Source organism: Apodemus sylvaticus, chromosome 18 (genome assembly GCF_947179515.1).
Source record: "Apodemus sylvaticus chromosome 18, mApoSyl1.1, whole genome shotgun sequence".
NCBI classification, from domain to species: Eukaryota; Metazoa; Chordata; class Mammalia; order Rodentia; family Muridae; genus Apodemus; species Apodemus sylvaticus.
In genome coordinates, this window is record NC_067489.1 from 70822217 (window position 1) to 70834050 (window position 11834).

General features: G+C 53.1%; 2 protein-coding genes across 6 annotated transcripts in view; one reads left to right on the forward strand and one right to left on the reverse strand.

Moving 5' to 3' along the window:
* Positions 1-1834: 1834 nt before the first annotated feature.
* Fkbp8 (FKBP prolyl isomerase 8) overlaps positions 1835-11834 on the reverse strand; it is a 10319-nt gene continuing 319 nt past the window's right edge. The window contains exons 1-9 of one of the 5 annotated variants that reach the window (XM_052161919.1): positions 8584-8668; positions 6927-7213; positions 5521-5690; positions 5357-5445; positions 4888-5105; positions 3934-4106; positions 2925-3002; positions 2531-2662; positions 1835-2287 (exon numbers count right to left, since the gene is read on the reverse strand). In XM_052161919.1, the coding sequence (XP_052017879.1) occupies positions 2201-2287; positions 2531-2662; positions 2925-3002; positions 3934-4106; positions 4888-5105; positions 5357-5445; positions 5521-5690; positions 6927-7188 (1209 nt within the window). In that variant the 5' untranslated portion in view covers positions 7189-7213; positions 8584-8668 and the 3' untranslated portion in view covers positions 1835-2200. Of the gene's footprint in view, positions 2288-2530; positions 2663-2924; positions 3003-3933; positions 4107-4887; positions 5109-5356; positions 5446-5520; positions 5691-6926; positions 7214-7332; positions 8057-8384; positions 8460-8583; positions 8669-11834 lie in introns of those variants that run through there. The other 4 variants (XM_052161915.1, XM_052161916.1, XM_052161917.1 and 1 more) reach the window with 4 other exon arrangements.
* The window catches only part of Kxd1 (KxDL motif containing 1), a 12114-nt gene continuing 8932 nt past the window's right edge, over positions 8653-11834 (forward strand). Inside the window, exon 1 of the mRNA XM_052161921.1 lies at positions 8653-8775. Coding sequence (XP_052017881.1) covers positions 8668-8775 — 108 coding nt within the window. The 5' untranslated portion in view covers positions 8653-8667. The remainder of the gene's footprint in view (positions 8776-11834) is intronic.

Genomic DNA, 11834 nt, shown 5'->3' on the forward strand with positions numbered 1-11834 from the left:
ATATACCTGAGGGTGGCTTTGAACTCAGAATCCTCTGGTCTCAGTGTTCTGAGTCTTCCAAGGCAGGACTGGCTCCGTCATTGGATCCAGACTCCTTTTACTTACCTGTACCTAGCCTCCAAAGGCAGAAAGTCATAGCCCAGGACCCCCAGCCAGAGGCTGGACACAAGGCTCATCCATCTCTAGAGTACTTTCTGGGCTGGCGAATCAGCTCTGCAGGTTGAGGTGCTTGCTACCAAGTCTGATGACCTAAATTCTATCCCTAGGGCCCACAAGGCAGAAGTGGTGTGTACCACTGCACACATAACCCATCCCCCAGCATACAGTTTAATAAAATGTAACGAGACCTTTGATTCCCAGTACTACAAAATAGGCCCGACTTGAGGGCAATCTAGTAGTACCAGCTACCCAGAAGGCTGAGGCAGGAGCATCACCAGTATCCAGCTGTCCCCAAATCAGCCTAGACTACACACTGCAAGACCCTGTCTCTGAGGTCAACAAAGGGCACGAGATGTGTATGGGCGCTACACCAACTTCAGGGAACTTTATAGAGAGGAAGCTGGAGGCCGGGTGTCTCGGGGGAGGGGCAAGACCAGTGCAGTTTCTGGTGAGCAGGTACAGGGCGTGACTAAAAGATCTCACATACCTCCCTAGAGTGGCTGGACACAGTAGGGCTTCCCAACACCCTAGCTGAGATCAGAACAGCCTTGGGTGAAAGGCACACTGCCGCCCTGACATTCAACCCTAAGGCTGCGCCAGGTAAACACCCGAGTTGGCCGAGGGTCAGGTGAAGGCAAGGGCAGCTGGGGTTCTGAGGACCTGCAGGACAACTGCTGTGTGGCAATCCAGGGACACTGACCGTCCATCTCTGGACTCTTTAAGGAGTTTTTTGTTTTTGTTTTTTTGGTTGGGTTTTTTTTTGGTTTTTCAAGACAGGGTTTCTCTGTGTCGCCCTGGCTGTCCTGGAATGCACTCTAGACCACGCTGGCCTTGAACTCAGAAATCCACCTGCCTCTCCCTCCTGAGTGCTGGGATTAAAGGCATGCGCCACCACCACACGGCTCTTTAAGGAGTTTTAAGAAACAGGTCTTTAGTTCCATCCCAGAACCTCTAAACATTTTTTAAAAAACAAAAAACAGTTTAAGTGTGAGATATGGTATCGTATAGCTAGTACAGCAGCCATCCCAACACTTAAGAGGTGGAGGCAGGAGGATGTGGAGTTGAAGATCAGGCTTAGCTATATTAAACTCTACCTCAAAACAAATTCCCCAGAGAACCAGTCACTGCAAGAATCATGACCCTTCTGTTGGCAATGCCAGGTGGTATGAGGTCATAGGTTTGGGGACAAGGTGGTCAAGTAGTCCTGATGTCCGGAGCAGGACGAGGTCCGGGCCAATGCTCATAGGTCGGTCCTGGGGTTGCAGATGTGACATGACAGAGGTGCTGTTGGGAGCTGCCTTAGACCAGCCTTCTTCTCTTTCTTTTTTTTGGTTTTTCGAGACAGGGTTTCTCTGTGTAGCCCTGGCTGTCCTGGAACTCACTCTGTAGACCAGGCTGGCCTCGAACTCCACCGCCGCCTGGCTCAGTGACTCTTTTGAAATCATAACACCCACCAAATAAAAATCACCCCAGAGTCCACAGGATCCCAACACGGCCCAATCGCAGGCAGGAAATGAAGGCACTGACAGGGCTGTGCAGTCGTCCTCTGAAGTCAGCTGTGTGTGCCGTGGGCGCAGCCCACCAACCCACTCCTTAAAGCAGCTTTTGTGGGGGCCTGGCTCGGCTGTGACGCAGGGCTTCTCAGTTCTATCAGAAAGAGGCCTGGGAAGCAGTGGAGTGTGGGTGAGGCTTTATTTAATTCACTGTGGGAGAGCCTGGACAGAGGGTGCAGGCGGGCAGGAAGGAATGGTAGTGCTGCCCCCAGGCCTACTGAGAGGGAAAACTGAGGCTGCCCCAGCTGAGGCCTGACCCAGAGGACAGGGTTGTAGGGAGGGACAACTGGGTCTAGAACAGGCCCCTCCCTCTGGGCTGCACCCCACACCCCCTTCAGGGTCTCAGTCCTCTCTGCTTCTTGGGGCACATGGCCCTCAATCCTTGCTCTCCCAACCCATAGGAGGCGCCTCAGCCAGGGAGGGCAATGGACAGGGAACCTGGGGGAGTTGGGGAGCACAGGTTGGGGTCCAGGTGCGCAGGGGGACAGTCAGTTCCTGGCAGCAATGACCACAGAGAGAGCCACGCCCCCCAGGGCCACGGCAGTCGCCCCAAACAGCCATTTCCACGGGATGGACTGTGAACAGAGGGAAGGGTGAAAGGTGGCTGCAGAGTCGAGGCAGCTGTGACCCACACAGCCCCCAGCCAGGGCTGGACCATGCGCGCCCGAGCCTGAGCCAGCACCCACTCCTCCAGTGCATTGTCTTCCTCTGCCTGAGCCTCCAACCCACCAGTCCTGCAGGTCCAGAGTCCCTTCTTCTTCCTGGGCTAATGTCCCCAGCATCCCCCTCCTGCCCCGCCCAACCCCACCCTGGCTCACCCAGGCCCCCTTGGCCGGACACTTGGCAGGCAGCCGGCTGGGGTTGCCTAGCATCTTTCGGTACAGGGCGGTCTCTGTGCTCCGCTGTGCAGCACGCTTCTTTACCAGCTTAGAGAGCTCCGCGTGGATCGTCTGTGGGTGCGGGTGAGAGTGGGAGCATGTGCGGAGGCAGTTGACTGGCCTGCCATCACTACCACTCCCTTCTTGTGGTAGATGCCGAGGTTTACCATGTTAGGGCTCCTAAGACTCAGTGGTTCTAGCTGCCCCCATCAGCTCTACCCAAGGGGGAGCTGCTGTCTCACCCCTCGGCAAGTCAGAAGACAGAACTGCAGTAATGGCTGGAGGCAGATAACTGCAGGGACTGACCAGGCCTGAGCAGCAGAGTTCTGCTTACCTTGTTGGAAGGTTCCAGCTTCAGGGCAGCCCTCAGGATGGGGATGGCCTCACTGTATTCACCTTGCTGGGCCAGCACCTGTGGGGGAGGCACCCACTCTCCATCTGCCCAGAGCTCACTCCCCTCCACGGCTTGATACTGATATCACTGCTGCACTAGGACAAAGGACTCGGGGACAGGCACCTCAGACCACAGGCGTCTCTGACAAGACAGGATATCCCATGGTCCTACAAATCCCACCTGGTTTAAAGGCAGCTTTCTGGATGGGACAGTTTCAGCAGCCAACCATCTTTCTGGATTTTCCCAGTATAGCCCAGGAGGGCCTAGATTGTGTGGCAATCTCCTGCCTCCATCTCCTGGGTGTTGGGACTAACGGCCTACACTGCTGCTGTCCGGCTACAGGTGCATCTTTCGGCTTCAGCTATGTGGCCGGGCCACAGGGCCTGGCTTCCACAGAGGCTCCCGGACCAGCACAGATGGTTTCCCTGCAGAAGCCTGCACGGTGCTTCTTAGCAGCTTCACTCACTCTCACACACACACACACACACACACTCACACACACACACACACACACACACACCATCCCTTCCCACCCACCCCCCAGCCCCTGGCCCCTGCCTCGGTCGGGTTCCTTGGCCTGTGCAAGCCCTAGGGCTGCACCACCACAAAACAGTAACAAATGCCAAAGTGGCCAAAGGGAGCCATGCAGGGCCGGACAACCAGGGCTGAGCAGACAGCCTGTGTTTAGCAGCTGGTCTAGAAATTAGCGGAGAGGAGAGCTTGCGTGCCAGCCTGGCCTGGCCATACCGTCTCAAGTGCCCACAGCTGGCGGAATGTGGGCAGAAAAGACAGCATGGGGGCAGAGACACGTGGCTTAGGGCCGCCAAGGCCATGCTGTGACAAAGCCAGTTCTCCCTCTGGAGAAGAAAATGGCAGCCAAAGACGAGTGTATACACGAAGCGTTCACCACAAGCTGCAGGCTCCCACAACTGGGAAGGTCCCAACCCACCTTGCCCTTGCGGAACAGCGCCTTGATGTTGTCCGGCTGGTGCTCCAGCACCTGGCTACAGGAGCGCAGCGCTGCTCGGTAATGGTCCAGCTTCAGCTGCGACGCCGCAAGGTTGTTCAGACACTTGACCTTCAGCTGTAGCAGCTCCTCCTCCTCCTCACACGTCATGTCCACTGTAGGGGAGTGGTCACTGGGAAACAGGAACGCCCTCCCCTGGGGTCTGCACCCAGACTGACCCCTAAGAGGCCACAAGTGCTTCCACCATACATAGGGTCTTAAGCAGCAAGAGTGGCCGCCAACTCACTATGTAGTCATGAATGACCTTGAACCCCTGACCTTCCTATGGCCACTCATGCTAAGCTGACAGGCCCATGCCACCAAAGGCCATGTGCAAGCACGAGGACGTGAATTCAGACCCCAGGGCGCACTTATGAGTCAAGCACAATGTGCACGTGTGTAATCTCAGCATGGGGCGGGGGGGCACTCCATCACTGAGCTCTGGACCCAGTGGCATGTCAGAAAATGTGGGCAGCGGCTGAGAAAACACTAGGCTTTTACCTCTGACCCCTACTGCAAGCGAACACACACACACACACACACAGTAAAGGGTCTTACTATGTAACCCAGACTAGACTATAATTGGCCATCCTCCTGCCTTAGCTTCTGACCATACATATATATACCACCTGGAAGGAGCCACTGACCTGAAGGTTATGGATGGCAGGAAATATGTCTATATTCTGGAATATTCTAAAACGTTCTATGGCCCAAATGATGGTGCAGAAGTCTGGCCATCCTACAGGCTGGCAAGATGGCTCAGCAGGTAAATGTCCTTGCTGCAAAGGCTGACAAACTGAGTTTTGAACCCTCCCATACAGTGGAAGGACAGAACTGCCTTCCCTGACTTGTCCTCTGACTTCCACATGCGCACACAAACCCCAGGTAACTCGTCACCTTTGGCGTTGGAGGTGATGGCTTTGATGGCCAGGTCATAGGAGTTGGCAGCTAGCACAAAGTCAGCACGCTGGTAGTGGGCATTGCCACACTCCCGTTTGCGGTTGGCCAGGGCCACACGCTCCTGCCCACTCAGCATCTCCAGGTCCGGTCCATCCTCTGCATTCTTCAGGGTAACTTCCAGGCACAGGGCTGCGTGGGGAGGGATGTATGGGCTCCTGCTGGGGGGTGGCCAATAGGGAACACTCAGACCTGGCAATCAGGCTGCAGCCACCACCACACCCTCCTTGTTAGGTTGAATCTGAGGCAGGAAGGCCAGGTCTCGGGTCCTGGGGTCCCCCTGTCAGTCACCCATCGTAATCTGAGATATTAACCTTGAGCCCATGACTTGGCCAGCCTAAACCTCAGTTTTCCTTTTTACGAAATGGGAAGAATTGGGGGCACGGTTAAACACACCGGCCACTCTCACCTGCCCTGGGGACCGTAGCAGTACTTGGAGTCAGCAGTGACCATGGCTGTCTCGCCCACATCCATGAGCGGGACGCTGAGGTCCAGGGCCTGGAGGACAGCCACTGAGTGTCACAAGAGCACAGGCCCTGGCATGGGCCACCCACCTGCCCACCCAGCTCCCACCTGGATAACATCGCAGTCTCCCAGAGTGAAGGTCAGTTCGGGCTCTTCCTGTACGCGGGTGCCATTCTCCAGGGACATCTGCAGGTGTATGGTCACTACCTGGCCCTTGAGCGGGCGGCTAGAGCCTGTCGGGCCTGGGACCAGTGTCTTCTTCCGGAGCAATCCATTCCCTGCAGGGGCCGGAGTGTGAGTCTGTCATCTGGCGGCCAGAGGGGTCTTTGCTGTACTGAGCCACCTTCAGGTACAGGGAACAGCCAGTGCCACTGTAACCCTGGGGTGGAACCCAGACCCTGTGCATCTTCTGCCAGTGCCCTACACCAACAGGACACTAGGAATGACAGGTCAGTCACGGCTGGAGACTGGCTCCGTGCAGCACAGCTGGCCTGGCCAGCTCTTTTTTTTTTTTTTTTCAGACAGGGCGAACAGCCTAGCTGAATATGCCTTTCACCTTGTGCCCCACATGCCTGGCCAACATGGCTTCTCTGAACCTTTTTTTTTTTTATTTAAATGTATGTATTTTTTAAAAAATTTCATGTCTACGTACATTCTGTCTGCATGAGTGCAGTGCTGGTGGAGTCCAGAAGAGGGCGCCAGATTCCATCAAACTGGAGGTGCCCACAGTTGGGAGCAGCCATGTAGGTGCTGGGGATTGGACCCACATCTTCTAGCAGAGCAATCAGTGCTCTTAGCCACTAAGCCATCTCTCCAGCTCCTGCAGGTTAGGATTTTTAAAATCCTTCCTAGAACCCACTAGTGAGAGGCTGGGAGTGGTAGTCTCTGCCTGGCACACAAGGGCTAACACTCCTAGCTCCCTGGCACTACTCTAAAAAAAGAAAAAAAAAATCCTGCTGGCATTATCCAGAGAAGGCATTGTAGGAGATAAAATAAACGCCACAGGACAAGAGAAAGGTGAACAGAACCAGATGCTCTGTTGGGCTGTGCCATAGTTTCTAGACTCTGTCACATGTCTAGACAAATGCTTAGGGAAGATGTAGTGGGAGTTGTCTTAGAGCTGCTAGCACCCAGTGCAAAGGCTGTGTGGCTCCAGGAAGATGACTCATCTGTTACCAGCACTGGGGGTAAAAAGCAACCTGTTACAAATCTTGTGTGCATGCCAAGCAAACAGAGTTCACAAATACACCGGTATCAAGTCATCTCAGAAGCCAGCCACACAGCCCAGGCCTGTGAGACAAGTGCATCTGAGACAATGAGTCAGTAGGATCCAAAGTTCAGGTCCAGCTCAGACTCGCATGAGTTCAAGGCCAGCCAGGGTTCTACAGAAAGGTTATCTTGAAATAAACACCAGTGTCCTAATGTCACTTCCAACAAACACAAAGGGGGAAGCAAAGCTCAAGAGACCAGAAGTCCCCGAGTCAAGGTGCCTCTGATCCACCCAGCACACTTACCCAGAATGTCCAGCCACTCTTCTGGGGCTGGGGCTGGGGCTGGCTCAGGCTCTGTGGCTACCAGGAACTCCCGAGCCAAGGCTCCAGGCTGCTCAACCTCCTCCACCGCTGGCTGTCCCATGTCCTCTAGTGGTGGCAACCCGCTTAGGTCATCTTCCTCCTCTGCATCATCAACCCCGTCAAGCACCTCAAAGCCCTCCAGGAGTGGGGCCCCATTAAGTAACAGGGCAGCAGGCTCAGAGGGCTCAGCCCAAGACGCCATGCTGCCGGGGGATCAGGAACTGGCCCTAGGGAACAGTGAAGCATGACAGTGGTGACTCTGTCTAGGCAGCCCTCCCACCCCTCCCGTGCACCTCGCCCGAGCAGCCGTCAGGGTATGTATGTGTACACTGGGCATCCTACCCACCTGCCAGACTCACACTGAGCCACAAACTGCAGCCAGGTCAGCTGTTATTATGGACTCTTTATAAATACAGAAAGTAGGAAAAACCCTAGCTTACACAAAAAAGACCCAACAGGCACAGAAAGACAAAGCCGGCTTGGCCAAGGTCAGAAAACAAGCCAATAAACAGTAGGGCCAAGATTGAAAACTTATTGAACTGAATGTCAAGAAAAGGGTGTTGGGGTTATTGAGGCAGTGGGGACGACAGTCACCGAGGCCTTGGGGCAGCAATTTTTATAACTTCTGGGTCACTTGGGAAAGGTGAATGTTTAGTAGAGGTTCTTGCCTCTAGCTACCTCGTCTGCTAAAGCTTCCAGCAATAAAGGATTGGTGCCAGATAGTTAATGTCCTTTGCTCCGTACCCTTAAGGTACTGAATCTCCCAACAAAAAGAACCATGGCTCCAACCTGCCTCTACCGTCAAACCTGCTTCCAGCTTTTAATCATAGTAGGGCACTGGGGAGACAGCTAGGGAAACAGCGCACTGGTCTATCAAGCACAAAACCCGGGGTTGTATCCCCAGCCCTGCAAAAACCAGGTATCAGCAAATGCCTTTTATCCCAGCAATCGGTAGGTGGAGGAAGGGTGATCCGTGATTCAATGCCATGGAATTCATTCGAGAAATTGAAAGCAAAAGCTGGAATTGTAATTCGTTGGAAGAGCGTTCTCCTAGCAAGCACAACGCTTTAGAATCAGCACCCCTGTAAACCTGGTGTGGCAGTGCACGCCTGTCATCCAGCTCTTGAGAGGTTGAGACAGGAAGGCCTGGAGTTCAAGGCCAGCCAGAGCTACACAGCCACTTGGAAGAATATCTTAGAATACCGGAGACCCCGTCTCAAAATTAAATAAAAGCGAACGAGTAGTGGGGACACCAATATGGAATCTTGCACCATCTCGCTGGCCCCTGGCTTCTCTACAGAGGCCCCCAACCCAGCTGTAGAACCCTACATCCTATCAGGCCCTCTCCTTAAGGCCCAGGAAGCCCGGAGCCCTGAGTCCCTGCCCTGCGACCCTCACCTGCGGGGCTCCTTCCGGGATCCGGCCCCGACCGGAGACCCTCCCGCCCCGAGCCCCCACAATGCCCCGCGCGCCCCGCACCCCAACGCCGCCCCGCGCCCGGTCGACACTACCGCCCCGGGAGGCCCCGGCCCCCGCAGCCTCGGGAGGCCTTGGTCCCGGGAGCCTCGGCCTGCTCGCTACGCCCCGTCACACGTGCCTGCGGCTCGGGGACCCCGCTTGGGGTCCTGTACCCCCTCCCCGCCCCCAGCCGCGGCCGCCGCGCCTCGGGAAACAGCTTCAGATGCTCAACCCCGCCCCCGCGCATCCATTGGATAGTCACGCCGCGTCTGCCGCGCTTATTGGTTGGAGCATACGTCGGTCTCACGCCATCGACACCGCCTCCTTCCTGGTAAGCTCCCCTGCCAGTTCTTAAAGGGGCTCTAGCCTCTAGGTGGAGGGGCTGTTGGAAGTGGGAGGTGGGAACGCACTGGGCTGGGGCTCAGTAGGGGAGGGTAGCGGCACGTCCTGATGTGAGATCACACCGGGGCAGGCTTCCTCCTGCTCACGGACGAATTAGAAATAAACAAGAAACACTGTCGCTCATGCGCGATCATTTTCGGGGATCTTTGGAAAACAATAATTTTTCTTAATTTTACTTAATACTTTATTTCATGTCCTCTTCCCTCCCTCCTCCTCTCTTTTCCTGGGGCGTGGGGAGCGAGCCTCTGCCTTTAGTCCTGGCTGTCCTGGATGTAGCACGTTTACCAGATCAGGCTGGCCTCGAACTCAAGATATCATACTGCCTCTGTCTGCCTGCTGCTGGGACTAAAGGTGTATGCTACCACCCTCGTCTCAACTATTTTATTATACCATTCTTTGGGGTTTTTTGTTGTTGTTGTTGTTTTTGTTTTTTTGAGACAGGATTTCTCTGTGTAGCCCTGGCTGTCCTAGAACTCACTCTGTAGACCAGGAAGGCCTTGGACTCAGAAATCTGCCTACCTCTGCCTCCCAAGTGCTGGGATTAAAGGCGTGCACCGAGTCTGGAGAGATGGCTCAGCAGTTAAGAGCACCGATTGCTCTTCCGAATTTCCCTTGTTCAAATCCCAGCAACCACATGGTGGCTCACAACCATCTGTAATGAGATCTGACACCCTCTCCTGGTGGGTCTGGAGACAGCTACAGTGTACTTACATATAATAAATAAATATTAAAGAAAAAAAAAAGGCGTGCACCACCGCCTGGCTTGTTTGTTTGTTTGTTTTTGAGACAGGGTTTCTCTGTGTAGCCCCTGCTGTTCTGGAACTCACTTTGTAGACCAGGCTGGCCTTGAACTCAGAAATCCGCCTGCCTCTGCCTCCCAAGTGCTGGGATTAAAGGTGTGCACCACCAACACCTGGCTTTTTTTTTTTTTTCTTTTTTTTTGGTTTTGTCTTTCAAGTCCAGGTTTCTCTTTTGTGGCTCTGGATACCCTTAAATTAACTCTGTAGATCAGGCTAGCCTAGAACTCACAGAGGCCCACCTACCTATGCCTCCTGAGTACTGGGATTAAAAGCATGCACCACCACTACCTGGCATTTTATTTTCTTTATGAGATGGGAAAGTCTCACTACATACGTAGTCCAGCCTGACTTTGAACTCACTCTGTAGCCCAGGCTGGCCTTATATTTGTGGTGATAATCCTGCGATAGCCTCTCCAGCAGCTGGGATCCCAGATGTGTGCCAGCACTCCTGGGTGTGCAGGGCTAGGAACTGATGAAGTCTGGGAAATGTAGTCCTGAGAAAGGCAGCAGCTTTCACCGCTGGGCTTTGTCAGTCTGAACGGGTCTTTCAGACACCTAAGGACGGAGTGTGGGCTGTTGGGGCTTCTACACAGCCGTACAGTCTAAACAGCAAACAAGAAGCTAGCGGGGCAGGGTTGGGGGGAGTGTTAAGGACAGAAAAAAAGGAACATAATGGAAGAGATGACTCAAAAGTTAAGAGCACTGACTGCTCTTGCAGAGGAACTAGGTTCAATTCCCAGCACCCACATGGCAGCTCACAATTGTCAGTAGATCCCAAAGATTTGACTTCTTTTGACCTCCATAGGCACCAGGCACATACATGGTATATTTATACAGGCAAAATAGTTATACACATACAGTAATAAAAGGGTTATTTTTTTTTTTTTTAAGAAGCAGGTTGCTAGGAAAAAGTAAGTCTTCAGACACCCCCTTCCCTCCCTCATGGGACAGACATACTGTGGTCAAAGAGAACTGTCCAGATGATAGGGACGGCATGGAGGGACCTCACTCCCAGCACCAGGGAGGCTGGGGCAGGAGGTCAGACCTGAGTTTCAAGGCCAGCTCCTGATTCATAATGTAAGAAGTAATTTTCAGTATCAGGTATCCTTAGAATCCAAAGAATCCCAATAGCGCCGTTCCTGCTCTTGCCCTGAGTTGGCACTGCTGTCTGTCTGCTTGTCTTAGTACCCAGAATGGTTGTAAAGTTGCCAGCGCTCTACACTGTGACCACTGCCACAATCAGAGAAACAGTCGTCAGGCTCAAGCCTAGACGACTCATTTGATAAGATCTTGAATCCCTGGAATAGAATGGGGAATTTAAAGACTATACTAAAATATACAAAGATCGTTATGGGGGAAAAGCCAGAGGTTACTTAGGATCAGGACTTTAAAAACGACTGCCTTAGCCGGGCATAGTGGTACACACCTTTGACCCCAGCATGCAAAAGGCAGAGAAAGACTGATCTGAGTTCAAGATCAGCCCGTTCAAAACACACAGGCAGGGCTACACACAGAAAGGAGGAGGAGAAGAAAAAAGAAACCAAATACTGCTTTGTTTGCAAGAAATCAGCATGCCAGTCTACCTTTTTTTCTATGTTGAAACCCTTTTCTGCAGAAGGCTTATTAAAAACTGTTTCTCTTAGCTGGACCTACAGAAAGGACAACCAGAGGTAAGAAAACTTGTTTCACAAAACCAAAACTGGCCGGTCCTGGCAGCACTGGCCTTTAATCCAACCACTCAAGAGGCAAAGGCCGGCAGATCTCTCTGAGTTCGAGTCTGGCCTAGTCTAAATAAGCGAGTCCAGGACAGCCAGGGCTCTGTTACACAGAGAAATCGTCTCGAAAATACAAAAGAAAAATCCAAACAAAACAAATCAAACCCCTGCCTTTCTTTCACCAGACTATTAGAGAGTGGGGGTTATTTCTCACAATACTGAATACCAGGGCAGCCTGGCCTACAGCGATATCTCAAAAATCTTAAAGTCACACAAGGTGGCAAACAATAGCGTATAGGTCATTTCAGGAAGTAGAGGCAGGATGACCAGGAGTTTAAGGGTAACCTCAGCTTCATGGCAAGTTGGAATCCAGCCTAGGTACATATGACCTTGTCTTTTTATTTTTCGAGACAGGGTTTCCTTCTGTACCCTGGATTAATAGTACATTTAATTGACCACTTCCGAATTGCTTA